The sequence below is a fragment of the Oryzias latipes genome, chromosome 16, assembly GCF_002234675.1.
Source record: "Oryzias latipes chromosome 16, ASM223467v1".
Lineage (NCBI taxonomy): Eukaryota > Metazoa > Chordata > Actinopteri > Beloniformes > Adrianichthyidae > Oryzias > Oryzias latipes.
In genome coordinates, this window is record NC_019874.2 from 27,805,465 (window position 1) to 27,829,290 (window position 23,826).

General features: G+C 42.3%; 2 protein-coding genes across 6 annotated transcripts; both read right to left on the bottom strand.

Annotated features, from left to right (window-relative positions):
* Positions 1-740: 740 nt before the first annotated feature.
* Positions 741-5,324, bottom strand: LOC101168399 (zona pellucida sperm-binding protein 3). Of its 2 annotated transcripts, XM_004078358.4 has the most exons (8): positions 4,788-5,322; positions 3,451-3,566; positions 3,257-3,360; positions 2,431-2,605; positions 2,228-2,333; positions 1,748-1,836; positions 1,598-1,671; positions 741-1,229 (listed from the first exon to the last, which is right to left on the bottom strand). In XM_004078358.4, exons 1-8 carry the CDS (start codon positions 5,280-5,282, stop codon positions 874-876), a joined length of 1,515 nt encoding a protein of 504 aa, XP_004078406.1. In that variant the 5' UTR covers positions 5,283-5,322; the 3' UTR covers positions 741-873. The 2 variants fall into 2 exon arrangements, with proteins under 2 accessions (XP_004078406.1, XP_011484070.1); XM_011485768.3 differs by lacking the exon at positions 1,748-1,836 and having other exon boundaries at positions 1,001-1,229; positions 4,788-5,324.
* Positions 5,325-11,826: 6,502 nt separating this feature from the next.
* Positions 11,827-23,703, bottom strand: ccdc105 (coiled-coil domain containing 105). 4 transcript variants are annotated; one of them, XM_020710400.2, is made up of 8 exons: positions 23,266-23,703; positions 22,475-22,741; positions 22,188-22,295; positions 15,931-16,075; positions 14,377-14,543; positions 14,187-14,279; positions 14,002-14,115; positions 11,827-12,163 (listed from the first exon to the last, which is right to left on the bottom strand). In XM_020710400.2, exons 1-8 carry the CDS (start codon positions 23,536-23,538, stop codon positions 11,927-11,929), a joined length of 1,404 nt encoding a protein of 467 aa, XP_020566059.1. In that variant the 5' UTR covers positions 23,539-23,703; the 3' UTR covers positions 11,827-11,926. The 4 variants fall into 4 exon arrangements, with proteins under 4 accessions (XP_020566059.1, XP_020566060.1, XP_020566057.1 ...); XM_020710401.2 differs by having other exon boundaries at positions 22,188-22,292; positions 23,266-23,702; XM_020710398.2 differs by having other exon boundaries at positions 14,187-14,282; positions 23,266-23,701.
* Between the last annotated feature and the right edge of the window lie 123 nt (positions 23,704-23,826).

Sequence of the window (23,826 nt, forward strand, 5' to 3'; positions counted from 1 at the left end):
CACATAAAACTAGAAGTGAACCAGCAAATGTGGGACCAGCTAAATGTAAAACATAAACAGAAATATTGTTTGTGCACAAATGCATGAATTTGTTTTAATAATGCTCTCTCTGATCAATTTCTCTTAGGCGTTCATTTCATTAGCAAACGACAGCCTGGGGGCCATACGCAGCCTGCCAAACTGGAATAAATTATATTGATAACCCCTTTTATTATTATATTTTCTGGTGTGTCTCTATAGATGGTAATCTACAAATAAACAGACCTTTGTTTAGTTGGAGAAAGTTACTCTGCATTCATGTGGTGTTGGAAGATTTCTTATTTGTTTTGATTTGTTAATGTGCGTTTTTTGAGTCAAACTGTCATTTTTCCGATCATTCCAACGTCACATAAATGCAACATTTCTCTAATCTGCTTTTTTCCTTGAGGGACAACAGGTAAATTGGCACAATTAGCACTAAAATGAGAACATAAGCCACAGTTTTGAAATAAAAAAACTCCAAAATGTTGCATTTTAAAATATATAAATGTATTTTCAACCAAAGTTCAAGCTTTTTTTTGTCCAGATTCCATAGTATTTCTTTCTCTTATGAGATGGATTACCCAAACACACCACTGATGTGCTCCTGGTCCAGCCCATCTGTCAAACTTTAGAACCATATGTGTCCCACAAGTCAAAAAGCTGAACTTGGATCAGAACTTTGAGGTATTTGGAAAAAATAAAAGAAGCGGACAGCAGTGACAAATTCTGAATAATCCAACTTTGCATTTAATTAAATCGACACAGGTTCAATCATACCCTTGAAATACTCAACTGAATGTTTTTTGCTAACAGAAAATAAAAGTTTAGTAGACATTCTTTGCATAAACATATTTAAGCAGGAACTGGTTCGTCAAAACGGAAGATTTCTTCAAAGATTCGGTGGGGTTCTGTGATCTTTTCCTCCTCCACAACAGCAGATCCTTTCACATGCTTCTTCTCAGCTTCATCAAACCACGACACCCCTCCATCCCCGAACGACCAGTCCAGCCCCCTCCGCAGCTGCTCCACCTTACCCATCAGCATTTCTGCCGGTTCTGCAGGCCACGACCTCCAGCTCTGCTCACCCGGCTCCAGCCGTGGTGCTTCTGTTGTCAGAGGACTGTCCGGTACGCTCTTCCTCTTCATGGAGGAAACCCCTTTCCCTTTGGACTCTATGCTCCAAGGTCTGCTGCTCATAACTTGCATTTCTGTGGAGAAATAAAAGATCCTTTGTTGTGTTTTTTGATTGTTTTTGCTAATAAATTCGGTATCAATAAAGTTATGGAGTTATGGTTTTACAATTCAGTTTCAGATGAAGAAAAAAATCCTCTTTAAAACATTGTAAAAGAGAAATCATCAGAAGTGAAGAGTTTAGTCATGAGCTGTTCAGGTGTCATGGCATTTTGCTTAATATCATGTGTGCTTTCGACCACCTCCATTTTTGTGCGACATACTTCTCTCCATTCGGTTTTTCAGGCTGACTCCAAACTCATCTTTTCCGCTTTAAACCCTCTAATTCCCACCATCACACTGACACCATGACACCTTCTCCAGCAACAGAGAAAGACAAACTGACCTGTTGGTGCTGTGGAGCTGCAGATGGAGTCGCAGCAGTCGCACACTGAATCCGGTCCAAATAACTCCACCCACCTGAGAACAACACCAATGAACAGCCTGTTCGTTTTTTTCCCCCCTGGACAAAAATGTTTAAGCAGGAAGCGCAGACTTTCTGTCTTTTGTGTTGTAGCTGCAGGACTTGGCTGATGGTGTGGGAGCTGAATCTTCCACAGAAACGATGCAGTGCATGTAGAGCGGCTGCAGAAAAGTGAAGCAGATGTTTTTACAGCTGTTGCAGGTTTTTAAGGACCCACTCTGATCATCTTGTGATCCATTTTCAATATGATTATGCTGTTTTGGGCCAAAGTTGAAAAACCTACGTCGCTTTTTAGAACATTGTTTCTGGGTGGGACTGTTACCACGAAGCAAACAGCGTTTTTTTTGTCTGCTTCTGATTCACAACCATTTAAATAAACAAATCCTCAAAAATCAAATTTTGAGCTTAATTTTCTTAAAAGTCCTCCATCATGAGAAAAATGCCACCAGAACCTGTTAGAAATACTTAAAGCACAATTTTCACCAGAGCGGGTCTTTAATCAGGATATGAGAAGCAGAGAAAGCTTTGGTACCAAGTAAAACTGTTGCTGACCTGTCCTGTCATCCCTTTGAATGAGGATGAATCCACAGAGAACCTGACAGCATCGTCATTGTGCTTGATGAATCTGGAGCGGCCGGTTCTCTTCTCAACCATGCAGCTTTATAGTCAGGAAAACAGAGGAACAGATCTTTTTACGTACAAAATCAACATAGTGTGCTGCTTTTCATCTTTTAAAAGGAGCAAAAATTACTAACCCATAGTTTTTCATGATCGGAAACTGAGGGGTGGCGGTGTGCGACTGGTCTCGAGATATGTAACAAGTGTGGACGTAGAGTCTTTCGTGTTGGGACAAAGTCGACACCTTCGCCTCAAAGTGTAAGGAATCCCCGATCACAAAGTGATCTGACGGGGAAAATTTTTCCCACTCAGCTGAAACATGGACAGAAATTTTTTAAAAGGAGAATGTGCAGGTTTACTCTATCTATCTATCTATCTATATTTATACATACATACATACATGTGTGTGTGCAAAAAAATAAATATGATTTTTAGATTGATTTTTACATATAGGGAATTTTTATACTTTAATTCATATCTTCCATTTACATTTCTAAGTCTTTACTTTTATGATGTACTGTATTTTGTCCTTTTTATTTTGTATGTAGTTTACAGCAATCTATCCATCTTTCCATCCATCGCCAAAAAAAGAAGTAATACATATAGGAAAATTGCAATTTGCTGCTTTTTAATATCATTTTTGGCCCTTGAAGACACTCAGTAATACATTATTCTTTATGCTGCTGCTTATTTTGTTGTCAAACAAGTAAAACAAGGGCTTGTGTTCTTCCAGTTGTGTTGCAATTGTGTTTCCTTTATCAGGTTGGAGTTTACTTTTTTTTTTTACAATTCTTATTTTTTAAGGTGTTGTTCAAACTGTCTTGCTACCTTTAAACAACACAAAGAAATGATCATTTTCCAAGATAATCATTTCTTAAAAGTTCACAGCAGTCAGGGATGTCAGCGAGTTCATCCACTTACTGTGCTTAAATTCAAACTGCAGAAATGGTTCAGAGGTCTTACCGTTTCGTGCCGTCAGCGTGACTTTGGCTATGTTCTTTCTTTGATTGGAAACTTCATGGATCTGCACCGTTGGTGTGTGGCCAACTTTGTACGTATGAATGTACCTAAACAGTGATGATTAAAACTCTACATTACAAGAAATAAAACAGCATTTTGTGAAGAAGGCTTTGCAGGAAGGTCAGCAGTCCTCTCACCTACTGAAGTAACATGCAACAGGCAGGCTGAAGGGTAAAGCTCGTCTGATTGGTCCTCTGGGCTTCGGTGGGTTATAATGCAGCACATTAAAGTACACCATCCGGTTATCAATTGTCTGCAAATAATAAATACTCAGTTTCTGTCCAACAGAGATAATGTTTTCACTGCATTCCAAAGAGATAACTGTGATGTGGATTGAATTAACAGTGAGATAAACGTTAAGGTTTTGAGCAGAACTGTATCGATTTAAGCTTTCTGTTCAACTTAAATTTAATCAGGAAAAAACAACACCGTACTGCCGAACATGACATGTTCAAATGTCAGCTGGACTCCATCTAAAGCTGTTGCTGCTGTTTTCTTATGCAGCGAAGGAGATATGTCCTTGTTTTTTCATTCTTGTTGAGTGACAGGCTGGATTTTAGGAGAATATTCATTTTTAGCACCAATAATGTGAAAGACAGATTCAGAAATCTTTGTTTGCTGGGATGTAACAAACTTACTGAAAAATACATCAACATTAGAAAGAGTAAGGACAAAAAAAAAAAAAAGAGCTAAAATCCTGATCAAGGATACGCTTGACCTGAATGCCATCTCTTAAATTCCCACTGCGATCATCTTTGGATCTTTTTTCAAAGCGTTTCCAGTGGTCTTATATTTATGATGATTTCTTTAGCCAAAAAAAAAAAAAAAACCATGCCATTTCTATGACAGTTTCTGCAGATTGGCAGTACCACAACCTTGCTCCCCCCCCCCCCCCCTTGTCATTACCTATAGCTGAGAGCTCTTTGTTTACACTCTCTACCTCTAGCTTACAGCCCCTCATACCCCCAACCTAACATCAAGCTTGCAACAGAAATGGAGAGAAATATTGGAGCTATCCACCCGTACAGTTTTAAGCAGATGCCTGTGGAGGGATTTATGCGCCATTGTTCCAAGCGCAACACTGCTTTTAGCGTAAAGCCTACAAAAATGTTATGTGCTCAAAAAATTATTTTGCACTCAGAACAGAAGAATGCCCTTGAAACAGGTAACAAATTAGCTCTTTTTTCAAATGCATTCTTTTCATCTGCTTCTGATTTACACCGATTTTAATAAAGAAATACTCAGAAATGCCATTTAAGCTCATTTATCTTTATATACACATGTCCTCCATCATCAGAAAAATGCCATAAGAACATAAGTAAGGGAATCCGTGATAACAGCTATGTTTCAAGATGAAAAAAAAAAATGTCAATTTTCTAAACCAATAGAACTTCTCAAGTCTGTAGATACCGGTACGTGTAATGCAGAATAAGTTCGGTTCCACTGGACCTCCAAGCGCGTCTGCGGGACTTACCGTGCGTTTGGTTCCACACATGCTAAGGTCGTAGTCAAAGTAAAGGTGAGTCTCCGTGGACCGACTGACTCGACACGTCCCCAGCCTGAGCAGAGAATCCGGCTCCTCGGAACCGATGATGCTCCGGTCCACCTGCAGCTGCATCCTGCTCTGCGCGCACGACGTGCGCACGGTCACCGCCGAGGCGCTGCGAGGACTGATGTCGGGCCAAACCGGGAGCAGGAGCTCACGCACGGGCTCGGAGACTGCCCCCTGCCCGTTGCCTCTGGGTGGGGAGGGTTGGTCCTGATGAGAGTCCGTAAACATTGGAACACCGTGAAGCCTGGGCTGCGGCGGAGGAGGCGGTTTGTCCCGAAAAACTCTCCTCAGCGCTTCTATTACGAGGTCGGTTTGATTGAAAGCCTTGACGGCGCGCGGTCCGCCGCCGGTGCAGGACAGCAGCAGGTAAACCGAAACGAGCAGGTAAAGCATGTTTAGACAAACGACACGAACCATAACGAACGGTCAGGTTTAATTAAGAACACCTGTAGAGTGGGCGGGGTCTGCTTTTAATCACAGGCGTGTTTGAGATGGCTGGATCGTCTACAAGACCAGGCGGGGAAAGAAGCATTGGATGAAGGCGAATCAGAGTGAGGGGTTCGAACAATTTTGCTTAAAAAAAGTTTAATATAAGTTTTTTTTTTTTTTTTTTTTTAAATTTCAATTCACTCCCATGATACATGCTCGATTCCACCGCAGGTAACTATGCGTTTAAGCTCAGGTCATGGGTGTTGCAGAAGCAAACTCTTTTGCAAAATAATTTATTAGTAAAAATTAGATTTTAGGGATAATGGGTTAAATGAGCTTAAAGTTAGGAGGCAGAAATGTAAAGATTGTTCCAACTGTCCCCAGTCTCCAGATGTTAGTCACTAATTCTGTTACTGTCCCACATAAAAACACAAGAGCTTCTCAAAAGAGAAAATAGGTCTGTGAGGGACAGAATTTTTACTAAATACGTTTTTTCTGAACCATTATACAAACTCTCTTTAAACATCGTGCAATGGGATTTTCTGGGATGCTTGTTTTTTTAATTATCTATCACAGTTGAGGTGAACCTATGGTGAACATGACACAGCTCTTATTTTTTTAATTTATTTTTATTAACTTAGTCTAAATGTAGTTTATGCAAAATCAACTTTTATAATTTTCACCAGTTAAGCACTAAAACTTCACCTGTGGGCTATATTTAATGAAACATCACAAGATGAATGAAAACTTTTTTTTAAAAATTACCTCCATATCATAGAATAGAATCTTTATTTATCCCAAAGGAAATTCAATAGTGGCAAGCTGCTTATTCCACAACACCAGCACATCTCATAAAAATAAAGAAATAAAATAAAAACATTCAAATATTAAAATTTGTCAAACAGTAAACCATAAAACGACAAAGACAAAAACATTAACTAAGTTTACATTAAAAAAATAAATTATGGTTATTTGTAATGTTGTTTATTAAAGCTAAATGTTAAGGCCGTGTCAAGCAGCCACTACGTACATTTGGAGCATTTTCCACGTATGAAATTTTAGTCTTCCGTGGTCCATGCGTGACACATGCGTGATCCATGTAATTATGGCCCGCAGCAGCAGTCACTGACTGCAAGGACCATATTGTTTTCGCAGTTGGAACGACGACTTCGCCGCCTTTCAGCGAGAATTTGACCCCCGCCGCATGCTCGAAAAGTCACCAAAACGTGCACACACCTGGGATAAATTGCAAATGAATTTTCCACAAAGTCAACGTCACCCCCCCGAAGACGATGACATCACGGCCAGCGATCCCGTCAAAAAAATGAATGGGCCGAAAATCGTGTATGGGGCCGAACAAAATGTACTTCAAAATACAGCCGCGAAACCAAGACACACGTGTCGGGGATATCCCAAAGATGTTTTGAAATCAATATGGGACGGCCACACGACCTACGGCTTGGCGGCCATTTTGTGGCGAACTCTGAGAATTGGCGATTTTCGTGTTTTCCCACAATATGGGGAAAAGACACTTTTGTTTGAACGATTTTCACGCAATTGCACACACTTGCTGCCAGCTCCAGTCTACAAACACCCCAGAAGTGTCGTTGACCTTTGACCTTGGGAAAAGGCCGCCATCTGGAATTTTCTCAAAAAAGCACCTTGAGCACCAGATACAAACGAAAACTCGTCGTTGGAATTTTCATCAATCGTCTCGTAACTTTTCGGGCACCAACGGCCAGCTAGTCTGGAAAAAATGTTGGAATTAGAAGTTGTAGATTTTGAACGGCGTGCGCGTGGCGAGCTAGCAACCGTTGCCATCTTGGCTAGCTCGCACATCTTTCATCGGAATGTCGTGAAGAGGAAATATGCGATTCCTTGGCCCGCGCTGAACAAAACGATGCAACGCACGACAAGATCGATAAAGGAATGTGGGCGTGGTAAGCAAAAAACCGTCGCAAAAAAATGTGCCGACTCGGCAAAAACGAAAAAAATCGGAACTTTTCTTTTGAGAATCGACTAACGAAACCAATATACCCTTGTCCGCGATATCCAAAGGACGTTTTGAAATCATTACGGGATGGTGACACGACCTACGGTTTGGCGGCCATTTTGTGCCAAAATCTTCCATTTTGTGTTTTTCGCGTTTTTACACAATATGGAAAAATGAACTTTTTTTCGAGCGATTTTCACGAAATTTGACGCACATGTTGCTAGAGCCAGTCCACAACTACCTCTGGAGTTTCGTCCACCTTTGACCTCGGGAAAAGGCCGCCATCTTGAATTTTCTATAAAAAACGCCTTTACCCCTGGATTCAATCGTAAACTTGTCGTTGGAATTTTCCGCGATCGTCTCGAAACTTTTTGGGCATCAACGGCAAGCTACTGTGAAAACAATGTTGCAATTAGAAGTTGTAGATTTTGAACGGCGTCCGCGTGGCGAGCTCGCAAAGTGGCGCACTGTTATAACTCCCATGCATTTCAATACAATACAGTGAAAATTGAATGCATGCATTCATACCTGAAACAAATTACATTGAAAAACACTGGATATGGACATATAAGGAATGTGGGCGTGGTTAGCATAAAACCACTGTTGCTAAGGACGACAAAAAGTTTACTTTTACCGATTTGTCCGAAACTGACGTCAATCTGTTCGTCTTCTAAAGGGGACCAAAACATAAAATGGTTGCTATGGAGATAAAATAAACAAAAAAGCCGCCATTTTGGAAAAAGTGTTTTTTTTTATCAACTTATGGCATATAGCTCTCACCAATGGAGGAATGTGTTTTTCTGAATCAGTTGATGATACTGATCGCTATGCTAGCACTTTTAGCTATGTTAGCATAACTAGCATAGTTAGCATAATTAGCATTTTAGGTAATGTGTTTTTCTGAGTCAGTTGATGATGCTGATCGCTATGCTAGCACTTTTAGCCACATTAGCATAGCTAGCATAGTTAGCATAATTAGCATTTTAGGTAATGTGTTTTTCTGAGTCAGTTGATGATGCTGATCGCTATGCTGGCACTTTTAGCCACATTAGCATAGCTAGCATAGTTAGCATAATTAGCAAATCCAGCCTTTACTAGCTTTTAATTTGTGGGCGGTGAGGGCGGTGAGGGCGGTGGTGCGTAGAGTTGGGCGTGGAAGGCGGGTTGCGTCTGCGGGCCATACAACGCCGCTTGCGGCTTTAATTCATAAATGTTTCTTGCCTTCATCATTCGTGGATGTGCGCAGATGTCCATCCAAGGTTTCCACTGACGGGTCTTTACATCAATTCGGTTTTTAACTTTTCAAAATTTTTGGTCGGTTGTGTATAACTTTAATATTGCGTATTTGGCGCACATATCACGTTAAATTGCGTAATTGGCGCAGGAATCACTAATGAATTCATGCAAAATGTTCATACGTATAGACTTTTTGTGGTTTATTCGTATTTGTCCTTTGGTTTTAATGTTGTTCCTTCGTGATACATCTGTGAAAGTGTCACGCAAAGACCACAACTTTTCTCACTTTTTCCCCATTTATTCGTCATTGGTACCAAGCAAACGAGTCAAGCCCAGTGTCAGTTTTTTTGCAGATTCACTGAACTGTTGCCGCCTTTTCACCAAACTCCACAGACAGCAATCAGTGTGAATAATGTGGCAGTCCAGCGGATGGAGGCGGCTGCTGCAGCTGCGTTGCACAGGTGTGTGTTGCAGCATTCGTTGGTGAAGGTAAAGTTGAGTCCCATGGTGTATTTCTCACCTGTGACTCCACACAGGTCGGGCAGGACACAGCTCTTCTCATAAAGGACCACACGGAAGTCTCCTGCAAGTTCATCACACACATGAGAGGGAGACACCCACACCACTCGCTCTGCAGCCCCTCCCACTTCTACCTCACAGTTTTTCATTCATTCAAGTCACGCTCAGAGTCTGAGGGCGCTCCAGCTCACCTCTCTGACCCACGGCTGTGCTGGACAGGCACAGCTGTCCGGGGGGACACCTGAGAGGGAACCGGATGCAGTCCAGAGGGGAGATGGCAGGAAAGACGCAGGTGTAACAGAAGAGGGGTGCTGGAGGCCAAACAGGTTAGTTAGACACCCACAACAGAACTTAGAGGGCAAAAGGACAGAAACCATACCAGACATTAAAAACATGCCCAGATGTTTTAATAGCCTGTCAGTTCGCAGTTTATAAAATCAGATAAATCATTTGCTGAATCTATAGAAATAAAAACAAAACATTTACAAAAAAGTTCTTAATAAATACAATTAAAATGTTCCAAAAATATTGAATTATTGCTTGTTTACTATTCAACCAGTTTAATTAACAACAGTTAAATATATGCCCTTTTGGATGAAAAAACAAATTAAGAGTTGTCTATTACTACCAGAGAAAAGTAGTAAAAAAAATCTGCAGACTCTGACTCTTAATTTTTCCTTACTTACCCACTGATGGAAGCAAGCACAGAAGAAAAACTGGGCAGAGAATATTCGACATCTCAGATTGTTCAACAGAAAAAAACAATCTTCCTGCTGCAGAGTGGCTCCTAATGATCAAACTTTTTCTTGTTAGGAGTCTTCTGTTTTTATCTGGAACTTCTAAAACCAGCAGCAGGCTTGTTTTTGCAGCATGCAAGCTGCAGAGAACTGAAGATGAACAGTTTTCAGCCATCTCCAGAAAGGCTGTAAATTAGCTCCAAGAAACTCAACACCCAGAGCTTCTGATTCAATTGTGTCGTTAGTGACTTAGTTTAAAGTTTGCGGTGCTGCTGCATTCACGGACTTGTAGAGAAAACCCCCATTCACTAAAAACAGAAGAAAACCATATGGATTTTTATGCCTTTAAAAGTGAAATATACATGCATCAATGTGTATGTTGACGTTTTTCCATTTTTTGGAGGAAAAAAATCACTGGAGGTTTTCACTGGGTTCACCTAAAATGGGACAAACTTATTGAATCATGGTTTATTTCCTAATGAAAGACATGAAGTTTCTGAGAAGTCAAGTGACTTGCAGCCTCATGACTGTCCAAGCCACAAACAATGCTGCCAGTGTATAGAAAACACACCCAACCATGATGCCTCACAACCAGTTCAGGATATAAGGATGATACATTTGTCAAAGCAATCACAGATGATTTACTTCATAAAAAGATTTTAACTAAATATGTAATAACCTGCTTTAGCATGTTTTATTGTGGTCAGATGAGACCAAAATAGAACTCTTTTGGTTGCCACGTTTGGACTTGGAAGAATGCTGAGTTGCATCCCCAAAACACCAGGTCCCCTATGAAGCACGGGGGTGGAAGTATCATGCTTCATTGCAAACGGGACAGAAGGACTGATCCCTGTTACAGAAATAATGAATGCGGCCATTTATGATGGGATTTTAAGGGGAAAAAACTCCTTCCTTTAGTGAGTGCAATGAGGATAAAAATTGGATGGATCTTCCAGCATGACCATGATCACAAACACACCACCTGGGCAACAAAGGACTGGCTATGTAAAAAGCATTTCAGGGTCCTGGAGTGGTCCATAGTCTCTGGACTTCAATCCAATAGAAGATCTGTGGAGGGAGTTGAAAGTCAGTGTTGCTCAGTGGCAGCCCAACAGCACTTGAGAAGATCTGCATGGATGAATGGACCAAAGTAGCAGCTACAGTGCAAACCTGGTGAAGACCTACAGGGTCTAATCTCTGCCATTGCCAATCAGGGTTACATTACAAAGTATTGCTGTGAACTCTTGTTTTATGGCCAAATATATTTTTCCTGGACCATTATACAAAAACACTCATAATGTGATTTCCTGGATTGTTTTTTTTCTTCTAAAAACAATCAACTCTAAGAGACTTCAACTGTCTCTTACAGTTGATTGTTTTGTGTTTTTATTCTGTCTCTTACAGTTAAAGTGCACCTATAATGAACAACACAGGCCAAACTCATCTATTAAAGCGGAACAACGTCAAACTGGTGCCTGCCAAATTTTGTCCCATTGCATGGCGTAGAAGTTTCACCATGGCTCATAATAAACTAAAACTTTTGTCCATCTGTTTAGGAACCGGGGGAGCTGCATTGTGCATTTGTGGATTTGTGATGTGGAAGCTGCATGATGAAAACTACAGAGAGGTGAGTTGGGTAGCAGGACTGTGAATGTGCTGAAGGTGTGATAGAGGTGTTTAAGGTGTTTCTGCATCCAGGATAATCTCTGACCTCCATATTATTTTCTGTGATGATGGACAGACTAGTATCATGATGTTTTCAGATTATTCAAACTGAACATGCATCATTAGTCTTTTCTGGGCATCACAGTCACAAGGGGGTTTTATAACCCTGAACATATCATGCAATCTTATTCAAATTTTAGATGATAATGATTGTCTTGGTTGGAAAGGCTTTCTTCATTTTATTTGTACAGGAAATGTTTAATCCCTTAATATTTTAAAAGAGATAAGGGGGTTAATTGGAAGTTAGTAAAGAGCAATCATCATCCTTCTGATTCTGGATCAGAGTTAAAATCAGGAAGAAATAAATCAGTTATGCAACAAATGGGCCAAAAATACTGGTCTTAAATTTAATAATAGAAAGTAAACTCTACAACCAAGATGGAAACACATTAGTTCTTAAAAGAGGTAAAAGTGAAAGCATCTTATTCTCGTGTAGCTCCACCAATGGTGAGTGCTTTGGATTCAGCACGCCCCCTGCTGGAGAAACTGGACATGTCTCGCCTGTCGGCCTGCTGACGCCTCATATGGAGGATGGTCTGGTCCACCTGAGCTGCTGCTCTCTGGCTGTGCAGGTCACCCAGCAGCTGCAGGCACGCGCCCTGCAGCGCCGCCAGCTCCCCCTCACAGGATGTCAAACATCGAGTCAGCGCAGCGCTGCCCTGTGACATGCAGGAAACACGGTTCAACCTGGTGTGGTGGTTTCAGACCAAAAAGGTTACAGCGCGAGGGGTGTTAAACCACACAGGCCTTAATAAGGATATGTGTGAGCATCTGTCGTGACTTGTAAATGCATGTTAGTTTGACCTATATTCACAATACAGGCACAAAAAAGTTAAAAAAAGTTCCACATAATTAAAAATGTTTGCAGGTCCCAACCAAAAAATCGCAGCAACCTTTTTTTTAAAAGGACAATTTTGCACTCTGTGTCCTAGACATTTATACAACAATTTGACCTTTTCTTACAGATCCATTGGTCTGATTTGCATCAGCATTAGTTTCATTTTTGTCAACATCCATCCATCCATTTTGTGACATATTCAGAGCAGGAAAAACCCAAAGGCCAGCTGGCCAGCTGAGAGATAAAGTACAGCTATAGCTTTGAATAGCTACATTAACAGTAAAGGCGGAAATCGTGGTCCACTTGGCTGCCTCAGTATCTGGTTGAAGCTCTCCCAGGTGTGGACATTGAAGTGGGGTCAGCCTGAAATTCCCACAGTTGGAAGAGACCCACGATAAGTTTTTTGGATTGACTGGCCTTCTCTGCCAGTCAATCCAATTTACCAGCAGATGGTGATCAGTTACAAGCTCCTCTCCCCTCTTCACCTGAATGTCCAAGACACACGGCCAAAGGTCAAATGACACAACTAAAGTTGACTAACAAACACCTGTCAAGTGTACACAAATGAACACCCTTGTGCTTGATCGTGGTGTTCATCATAGACAAAATTTGACTGCCACAAAAGTTAACCTTTAATACTGGAGATGTCACTGGCTATGCCTAAATAACCCATGCTCTTTGACATACTGTAACTCTTCAACGTTTACACGGTCAATGTGAATCAGCTGATTCTGACGTGGGGAAAAGCAGCTTTTCCTATTGTTTTTGCACTGATAATGCTATGTTTAAGGACTTGCTATGTGCACACCGGGAATGTGACATGCATTCAAAAATGCGCTAAAAGCGCATACAAAGATGCACGTTCAGTCCATGGTGTTCACACTGGACCAGCAGGGAGAAGATCGTTCTTTCTTACTGTTTTTCTACTATTTACTAGCAAATGCCTGCCACCTACAGTTGGTAGAGACTTGGTATGAAATGACAAAGTGGTACAAATCTTGCTCCAGGCTTTTTCTTTCAATGCTCTACTTCAATACATGAAAAACTTGGTGTCATATAATTCTGGCGGGGCACAAACTGCAGCTACTAATTTCTCCTCAATGATCAATTTTCAAACAGTTGGCACTTCCATGAATCCCTACCAAATCCGAGTCCCTGATTGGTCAAAATTCAACCTGGTTTTACCTCAATGCATATTTAATGGACTCCACTTCTATATATGGAGCCCAAAAGCGGTCCTAAAAATTTGAGTAGGTATGTGCAAGCGCAAGAGTTTTGAATGCAGAAGCCCGAACGTTTAATTCTACACATTCACATAGAATTTCCATCGGAAATGGTTGCTTGAACATGCATAGCAGAGAGCGGGTGTGAATGTAGTTAAACAGCTCATGCTTTAATGTTTTGGAGATAAATGCATGGAAGCAGACAAAAAATTGTTTGGAGAGAGGAGGGACAGTGATGATGTGGGTAAAAAAAGAATGCAGAGGTTGGAGAAAACCAAAGAGCAAGGTCATTGAGAATGAGAAGGTGGCTGGTGTGATGGAGGAAGATGCAGAGGAGAATGTGATGGAGGAAGATGAGTTGCTGCGGCGACCTCCATAGTAAAGAGACCCTCCAAATGGCAAAGAAGGCCACAGGTTGTTTGGAAGCAGGACTTACTTGAGCAATGTGAGCGGCTTCAGGGAGTCGCATTGCTGCGTGTCGCTGATAAACCTGCACCAGAGGCCTGTTGAGCTTCTCCCGGGTCAGTGTGTCACTGTTGTACTCTGGACCCTTTAACCAGATGAAGAGATAAAACAGTGTCTCCTCCTGTTTTCTCTGAGTCTCTGAAGTTTGACACAGACCTGCACTCTTCCTCGGCTGTAAATGATGGATTTTATCTCCCTCTGCTTGCGTGACACAGCCTGCCTGGTGGCTGCACGGGTCAGCGCCAGGCTCTGCTGCAAAAAAAAACCCACAAGTTGTGATATTGCGACACACTGAAGAGCATTTGAACTCAAACGTTCATGCTATCAGCTCAGTGTGGGAGTGCACCTGGACTCCGTCAGCCTCTGCGACCTTCTGCAGAAGGCTATCGTTGACGGAAAGGTGAGCCGCGTTCTGCCTGCTGGTGGCGCTGCTCAGCGTCTGCCTGATTCTCTGCCTCAGAAGCTGCGATTGCTGGACTGCCAGCGAAGAAGACTCCAGAACCTGTTTACACTCTGAGAAAGTGAACTCCTCTTAAATAAATTTCATTTTAGAAGGACGGCCAGCACTCGAAGGCCCACTGTGATCCTTCAGCTAAATGCTGCAACCAAAGTTCTTCATCGCTGTCTGTTTAAAATTAAGGTAGCTAAAGCTTTGTATAAGAAAGCTTCTTCATATGTACATTTTCCAAACAGGAAACTTTGTTCTCAATCTTTGTTTCAAGAATTTTCTCAACCACAATGGGGGACAGAGCCTTCAGCTATCAGGCTCCTCCTATTTAGTGGAAATAACTCCCTGTTTAAATTCAGAAGGCAGACTCAATGCCTGTTAGATTACAGGTAATCCAGAATCAGTTTAAACAGCCAAGGGTCATTTCAGAATGAACTAGGCGTTCGTCTCGCAGAGCATCTTCCCATTCATCTGCTCTCCTTTTCAACTGTTTCATTCATAAAGTTCCTCATGAGCATCACTTTTGTTTCAGAGGTTCCAGTGTTTTTGTTCCTTCCCGACTCTCTCAGACTCCAGCTGAATCTGTTCTGATGGTTGTCCTCTAACATTTCTCCTGGATTAAGTTTTAAGAATCTTCATTTATCTCAAATTAACTAGATTAGATCATGAAAACATTTTAGATTCAAACTTTTTTTTATTTTATTATGAGTTGGCACTTTATAAATAAACTTCTACCACGAGGTCAGCTAAAGGTTGCAAAAAAGCAAGTTTGCTTCATGCTTGACTTCAGTTGAAACATGCTTTTTCAAAATAAATCATTTAAAGTAAATGTAGCATTTTGGATCAAACCTGGAGTTTTTTTTTTTTTTTTTAGGTTGAGACAAAAGCTCGATGGGTGTGAACAATGACAAAATGATACTTAAATTAAGCTTAAATTTCTCTGAAAATCATACCAAAAGTTTTTTAATGTGATTGACTCACTAGCAAATTAGAATTTTAGCCATTTTCAAGCCAATGTTTAAGTGCTACTTTTTCAAGATCAAGGTAAAGAAAAATTGATTTCTTTCATCCTCCTGTGGTAAATGTGGTAAAATAACTGTCCTCCAGTGATTTATTCCAGCATGACATCAGTGTTACACTGTGATTTGTGGTCCTTTGATAACCTTTAATCAGTTTAGGTGATCTTGGAAACAAAAAAACATTGTCCCTCTATGATTAAAGGAAAACTGACAACACAAAATCCTATTTAATGCTGAATAAAATAAAGTACTCTTTATTGAATTACAGTAATACACTGATTTGATGAAGTGAAGTCTTGAAGAAGACATTTGAGGCGTTTGCACCTCAAAGCTGAAATCTAAACCTTTTTGTCATGTGATGAACATTTAATACCATCAAATACAATTACGGATTCACAGTTGTCAATCTGCAGGTCTGTCTGACAGTACATACTTGGCGTGAAGGAGCTGTTGGGGAGGGTTTGCATGTGATCGGTGGCGCCGTGGAGTCCTGCAGAGCCGCTGCGGGGCAGCAGCTCCAACACTTGTGCCCGCTCAGAGGCGCAGGCCAGCAGCCGCCTGCTGCTCTCACCCAGAGCCTGAAAGAGGCTTGAGGAGATTAGTTTTCCAAGAAGCCTTTCAGTCCACGGTGTGTTGTCGCAGGGAGTTAACTTTTCTGTAATCATTCACACCTCCAAGATGGTTCCGGTGATAAGAAAGCAACGCCAAAAGCCAAGCCATTTACAACATGTTACCAAAACAATTGATGTTTGAATAGATGAGACCAAAGCTGAATGTGCATCCAAGTGTGAACACAGCATCACAGCTCTTGTACGATACATGAAACACTCTGTCATATATTTCCGTCCTTTATAAATAATTTCACCCTCATGATCAATTAGCGTTTCCTTGAATTAAAAAGAATTCCGAGTCCCTGATTGGTTAAAGTTCAATCTTGTTTAACTTTCAATGGGCGTTCAATGGATGCTCGTTTTGTACAAAAACTGTCGTAGAACCTTTCATAGGGACAAAACAAGAGCTTTGAAAGCGAAAGCCTGAAACGTGCATTTACACGCAATGTATAGACTTTTATTGGAAGTGGTCACTTGACCGCACATTGCAGAGGACAGTGTGTAGTTTAACCCTGGAGCACCATCGCGAGTGATTTTCCACGGGATTTTTTGTTCTCAAATTCCTAATGTTTTTCAGTAATTTTTGAGCATGTTTTTAGGAACTTCCTATGTTTTTCTTTTTCATTTTGATACACACACCACAGTTTAAAATAAAAGAACCACTCTAACTTCCTGTGACGTCATTTCCGGGTGAGCTATTCCCAGTGCTAGCTGTGTGACTGCTGTCCTCTTGTTTGGCATTAGCCTTACTACTATTGCTTACTCTAAGGGTTATCTGGGTTAATATTCACATCTAGTACCTTTTATTAGCGAATTCACCACTGTTAAACCGCTTGCTGTTCACTTTTCTCATTTTGCTAAATAAACCACTTCTCTTTACTTAAACACCGCTAGCCTTAGCTTAGAACCTAGTATGGCCACCACCACTCCTTCCGCCTCTCCTCCTCTCTCCTGCCCCATGTGCCATATGTTTAGTGATGATCCTGCGTCCTTTAGTGAAGATAGGGGTAGGTGTGTTAAGTGTAGTCTTGTGTTAGACTTGGAGGCCAGGGTGGAGCAGTTAGAAGCGCGGCTCCGCACAGTGGAAGCTAAGCCGGCTAGCCAGGTCGTTACTCGTAACGCGGGCCGCGCTACCAGGGCTAACTTAGCTAGCACCCCAGCGCCCTCCCAACAGCCGGGAGACAGTCAGGGGTTTGTACCGGTTGGGAGGAAACATAGTGCTAAACGCAAAAACTTAGAGCACCCGAGACTCCACGTTAGTAATAGGTTCTCCCCCCTCAGCGACACACCCGCTGAACACTCAACTCTGGTTATAGGCTCTTCTGAAGTTAGAAACGTGGAGCTCCCAGCGGCTACTGTCAGGTGTTATCCGGGGGCCAGAGTTGGTGACATCGAGGGGAACCTTAGGATGTTAGCTCAGAGTAAGTCCAGGTTCCGTCGAGTCGTGATTCACGCAGGCGGTAATGATGCCCGACGGAGACAGTCAGAGGTGGTTAAGTTAAACGTAACTTCGGTGTGTAAACTGGCTAAGACGATGTCCGACACTGTAATTTTCTCTGGTCCCCTGCCGAACTTAGTCAATGATGAAATGTACAGCCGCTTTTCATCATTTAACCGCTGGCTTTCTAGATGGTGCCCAGAAAACGGCGTTGGTTTTGTGGATAACTGGAGCGCGTTTTGGGGGAAGCCCGGTCTCATGCGGAGAGACGGCGTCCATCCCACTCGGGACGGTGCCGCTCTTCTTTCTAGAAACATTTCTGCTAGCCTTAGTCTGTTAACCTGACAATCCAGAGACGAGACCCGGGCGCAGAGCAGCAGTGTAAAACGCTCCTCTGAGCCTCCCTTAGGGTTAGTGCCGGTGCAAAACCCATGCAGGGAAAGTCAAGCAGGTCCTAGCTTTAGCTTATGTGCTGAAAGACAAATGAAAGGAGCGCGTCATAGAAACCTTACAGTGACAGACAGCAGTTCTCACAAGCAGAATTATGATGTCATTAAATGCGGTTTATTAAACATTCGATCCATTTCCTCCAAGTCCCTCTTAGTCAACGAGTTAATTACTGATAACAATCTTAGTCTTTTAGCCTTAACAGAAACTTGGCTCCATCAGGATGACTATGTTAGATTGAATGAAGCAACCCCCCCCACTTATGCTAACTATCAGAAATCCAGGATTTCAGGGAAAGGAGGTGGTTTGGCAGTAATATCACAGTCTAGCTTACTTCTCAGCCCTAAAGTTAAAAATGCTTATAATTCATTTGAAAGCATCATATTGTCTTTAAGTCACCCAAACAGGAAAACTCGAAAACCTGTTTTACTCATAATTATTTATCGCCCCCCCGGCCCATATTCAGAATTTTTAACTGAGTTTTCCGACTTCCTATCGACTATTGTCTTAGATTCTGATCAAATTATAATATTAGGGGATTTTAATATTCATGTTGATGACCCCAGTGACTGCCTAGGAAAGGCTTTTGCAGCTTTATTAGATGATGTTGGTTTCACCCAAAGTGTGAATGAACCCACTCACTGTCATAAGCACACCCTGGACCTTGTTCTAACCCATGGGATAGAGATCAGCCAGCTGAGTGTCCTTCCTCTTAACCCCATCATTTCTGATCACTTTCTGATTACCTTCCAGCTTACACTGGAACATCCTTCTGCCCCAGTGAATAAGAAACAGCTTAGAAGAATCTTAACTGACCGTTCTGTGTCTGAGTTTAAACACACAGTTCAGCCAGTACTTAGTGATATTCTGAGAAAATACTCTGAGACCAGCTCCCATAGTATCAGTCCTAGTATAAATGACCACTTTGTTAATGATGCCTTACAAGCCCTCAGGAGTACACTCGATGTTGTTGCCCCCTTGAAACCTAAGTTCGTCAGACAAAACCGAGTAGCACCGTGGTTTAACGCTGAAACTCGTTCTCTTAAACGAGAAACCCGTAAGTTGGAAAGAGAATGGCGCCGCTCCGGTTCAGAGCAGTCTCTGGATATCTGGAAACATAGCCTATTAAATTATAAAAAAGCTCTGCGTAGAGCTAGAAGCCAGTACTATTCAACCTTAATATCAGAGAATGGAAACAATCCAAGATTTCTTTTTAGCACTATAGCTAAATTAACTCGCAGTCAGAGCTCAGTAGAACCACATGTTCCTGTTTCTCTCAGCTCTGATGATTTTCTTACATTTTTCGATAGTAAAATCTCAAATATTAGACATAAGTTAAATCAAGTTATTCCTACTATCAGCCCAGAACAGGCTGAAGCGGTAGAAATGGAGGCATCCATAGAAACCTCTGTAACATTAGACTGCTTCACTGCTGTGGATCAAGCGGAAATAACATCAATTATTACGTCCTCCAAATCCTCAACGTGTCTGTTAGACCCAATTCCCACTAGACTTTTTAAAGAAACTTTTCCCCTAATTAATGATCCCATATTAACAATGATAAATGCCTCTCTGGAAACGGGTTACGTGCCACAGTCTTTTAAATATGCAGTTGTTAAACCTCTTCTGAAAAAGCCCAGTTTGGATCCTAGCATCTTGGCCAACTATAGACCGATATCAAACCTGCCCTTTATTTCTAAAATCCTAGAAAGAGTTGTAGTTAAGCAGCTTTACTGCCACCTACAGGACAACAGCCACTTTGAAGACTTTCAGTCGGGGTTTAGACCTCACCACAGTACGGAAACTGCACTAGTTAGAGTCTCTAATGACTTGTTATTGGCCTCAGAAAAGGGACTACTTTCTATTCTGGTCCTGTTGGACCTCAGTGCTGCCTTTGACACTATCGACCATGGTATTTTACTCCATAGATTAGAGCAGGACATAGGGATCAGAGGATCTGCTCTCCAGTGGTTTAAATCCTATCTGTCTGATAGGTATCAGTTCGTTAATGTAAATGGCCATTCCTCTCAGTGCACTCGAGTCAACTATGGAGTCCCACAGGGCTCAGTCTTGGGACCGATCCTGTTTACGCTTTATATGTTACCCCTAGGAAACATAATCAGGAAACACAGCATTAATTTTCATTGTTATGCCGACGATACGCAGTTGTATTTATCCATGAAGCCTGACCAGAATGACCAGATAGAGAAACTGAACGCCTGCATCAGTGACATCAAGACCTGGATGACAATTAATTACCTCCTCTTGAACCCAGAAAAAACTGAGGTCATTATAATTGGTCCTAAAAACCTCAGAGATGCTTTGTCTGCTCAGATAGTCTCCCTGGATGGTATAAGTATAGCCCCCAATTCCACAGTTAGAAACCTTGGGGTTTTACTTGACCAGGATTTATCATTTAAGGCTCATATATCTCAGGCGTGTAGAACTGCCTTTTTTCACCTGCGGAATATTGCTAAGATCAGAAATATACTTTCTAAGAGTGATGCTGAAAAACTCATCCATGCATTTGTTACGTCGAGGCTGGATTACTGTAACTCCTTGTTAGCAGCGTGTCCTAAGAGTTCCTTAAGAAGTCTCCAGCTTGTTCAGAACGCAGCTGCTAGATTGTTAGCTGGAACCAGCAGAAGAGATCACATCACTCCTGTGTTAGTTTCGCTCCATTGGCTCCCAGTTGATTCTAGAATTAAGTTCAAGATCCTCCTGTTAACCTATAAGGCCTTACATGGAATGGCCCCGTCCTATATTAAGGACCTCATAGTCCCTTACCAACCAATCAGAACACTTCGCTCGCAAAATGCAGGACTGCTTGTGGTTCCTAGAATTGGTAAAAGTACGGTTGGAGGTAGAGCGTTTAGCCACCAAGCCCCTGTCTTATGGAATAAACTCCCAGCTCATATAAGAGAGGCCGACTCAGTTTCTACATTCAAAGCTAGACTGAAAACATTCCTCTTTGGACAGGCTTATTGTCAGACTAGTTAGTATTCAGAGATTATTTAACTTAATGTTAGTTTGTTTAAATTAAACTTAATAATAACTATTTCTTTTAAAAGGCTGCTAGAAGTTGAAGCTGGGGTAACTATGGTACACTGGGGTTCTGTCCTCTTTCCTTTTTTACTTCTACCCTTCCTCTCCTCTATTCTTGATCATAATTTATCATTTAGTTCTCCATGCCTCTGTTTGGTGCAGTGCGATTCATGTATTGTCCCTCTTTTCCTCTCCCCTCCTGGGGAGTGGGAGTGCTTCCAGACTCCAGTTGGCTCATCCGTGCTCCAGTTCCTGACCGTTTACCTCGCCTTTGCTCCTGCTCCTACACCTGGCTGTGGATCCTGCCTCTGGCTCATCTCTGGCTCGTCTCTGCTCTGTACCTGACCGAGTACCTCGTCTCTGCTCCTGCTCCTACACCTGGCTGTGGTTCCTGTCTCCGGCTCGACTCGCGCCTTTGACTGTCCCGATAACCACGGCTGGATGAAGCTCGTCTGCTGGACTTTTATATATGTAGTTGTAGATTTAGATAAGTTAATTCTTCTCTAAGATTTCTGGTAAATCGCCTGTCCGTCCTGGGGGAGGATCCCTCCTTCATGTGGGCACCCCTGAGGTTTCTTCGTTTTTTCCGGAATCCGGTTTTTTTGGGAGTTTTTCCTTACCGCGAAGGGGGGTCTAAGGGCAGGGATGCCAGTATAGCTTAGTCAGTTTGTTAGTTCATTTTAGTATTTTTCTATTGAACTATTTGTATTCGTGATCCTTTTGATTTCATGTTTTACTTCGAAGCCCATCGAGACGACTGTTGTTGTGATTTTGGGCTATACAAATAAAATTGAATTGAATTGAATTAATTTATCATGTGTTGTCATGTTTTGTCTATTTTTTATGACAAGTACTTTTGGTAAATTATATCGGGTAAAATTTACCCCGCAAAAGTGATGGTGGGTGCAACTTTTTTTTATTGTGAAAGTGTTCTAGGGTTAAGGGTACGTAAGAGTAAAGTAGGTGAGACATATGGATTTTGCCTTTTGTCAACCCCCATATGGGTTTAATGTAACAAAGATATAAGGACGTTTAAAATCTACAAATGAATGTATATAACGCAAACTGTCAGTGGATCAGGAATGAAGAGTTTTGATGACTTCGGAGTCATCTGTTTTGTTGGAAAGAACAGCATCATCGTGGAGTCACCTGCAGCTGGGTCCTTGTGTTTCCCAGCACTTCCTCCAGATCCAGTTTCAGCTCAGTCAGTTCTTTCCTCTCCCACAACAACAAGCTGTCAGCACCGTCTTTCTCCTGCTGGAGGGACAGGAGGGGTGCAATACAATTGTGTAATTCCATGTTTGCATTTATTCTGCATCTGCATGAAACATTTTTGGAGTTATTATGATAAGGGATGGGGTAAACTGTCTGTCTGTCTGTCAGCCAGCTGTTTCCACAGAAAAACTATCAGCAGTGGTGTTCGTGAGCCCACCCACCGTATTGACGGGGGCCGGCCGTTTGCTCCTGGCCTCCCGGCTTCTCCTGTTAACGGCCAGGTCGGTCCTGAGGCCCCGCAGTGCCCTCTCCAGGTGGCCCCGCTCCCCTTGCAGCTTGGTGACCTCCTCTGTCACCCTGCCAGCCTGGCGCTGCAGCTGAGCCTCCACCTCCCGCACCTCCCGCATGTACCGGCTGGCCATGGCAGAGCTGGCTGCTGTGCACCGCTCACGCAAGCCAGGAGGAGGGAACATGGCAGGAGATCCCTTCTGAGGATGAAAGAAAAAACACGGTTGAACTGAAGCAATAAGATGGCATGGGGGTGGAAGTATTTTCCCTTGCGCTATCTTGTGGGGTCCAGGGTCATCTGGACCCCAGACACAGTGCGCTAAACCTCTTTTTTTCAACGATTCTTGATCTTCACTGGTGTCCATGGATTACATGAAATCCTCTCCATCTTTATCCACCTTTATAGGGATAACACGTCAATGTAAGGGTGGGTCATCTGGACCCAACAAGATAGCACAAGGGTTATGGGGCTTTTGAGATTTGGACAACTTTTTATTGGGAAGGTGTTTTACTTCCTGCGACATTTTAAGCAATTATTTCAAGCAAGTTCATTCATGTTTTACTTTACATTTACTGTGAGTGAACCTGCCCCCACCTGTGAATCAAAATGCAGACACTATTTCTGCTCCACATAGCTCAGATTCAGGTTATCTTAACTAGGTAAACTTAAACTTTAAGTTTACCTAGTTAAGATAACCCGACACTAGTGTCGTGCGTCTCTCACCGTCACGGCTGCAGTTCGGGCTCTGGTCTGCTTCTTGCTGCAGATCGAGTCACGACTCTCTGCGCATTTCACCGCCCGGATCTTATCAGTGGACGCTTCTTGCATTAATCTCTGGGGGAAACCGGCGCTCAGAGGCCGCCTGCAAGCCGCCGACAGCCCCGCTCCAGTCTGCCGGACCAGGTGCTCCGCCCGCCGGATGGACTGCACCGTTCTCTCGCGCCAGGACGGCGGCCCAAAAGAGCCGGAACCGACGGGGACCGACTGAAGCTGCATTTAGGAGCAAATCCAGAAACGTATCTTTGTGGTTATAAACGGCTTTGGCGCAGTTTGTAACCACGCACTACTTTGTGTGATGCCTCATCTCCATGGCAACAAACAGGGAACCGGAAATACGACCCGCTGGATGACTACGTTTACCTGTAGGGAGGGGGATCTGACAGTTTATTGTCTCTGGCTGATAAAAAAAGAAAAGAATCCTATCAATTACAAAAAAAAAAAAATAAATACAAATAAAGGCTTGTGGTTTTTGTTCCTTCATGCACTTTGTTTTTTTTCTGTTCA

Bases quoted from the DNA above. Each gene is read 5' to 3' on its own strand.
- LOC101168399 (XM_004078358.4), bottom strand. From the start codon at position 5,282: ATGGTTCGTGTCGTTTGTCTAAACATGCTTTACCTGCTCGTTTCGGTT. The intron at 3,361-3,450 runs GTGAGAGGACTG...ATCACTGTTTAG, and splicing joins GTTGCATGTTACTTCAGTAG to GTACATTCATACGTACAAAG. The intron at 1,672-1,747 runs GTCTGCGCTTCC...TGTTGTTCTCAG, and splicing joins TACAACACAAAAGACAGAAA to GTGGGTGGAGTTATTTGGAC.
- ccdc105 (XM_020710398.2), bottom strand. From the start codon at position 23,538: ATGCAGCTTCAGTCGGTCCCCGTCGGTTCCGGCTCTTTTGGGCCGCCG. The intron at 16,076-22,187 runs GTGACTCCACGA...AGCCTCTTTCAG, and splicing joins ACACAAGGACCCAGCTGCAG to GCTCTGGGTGAGAGCAGCAG. The intron at 12,164-14,001 runs GTAAGTCCTGCT...TGCATGTCACAG, and splicing joins AAGCCGCTCACATTGCTCAA to GGCAGCGCTGCGCTGACTCG.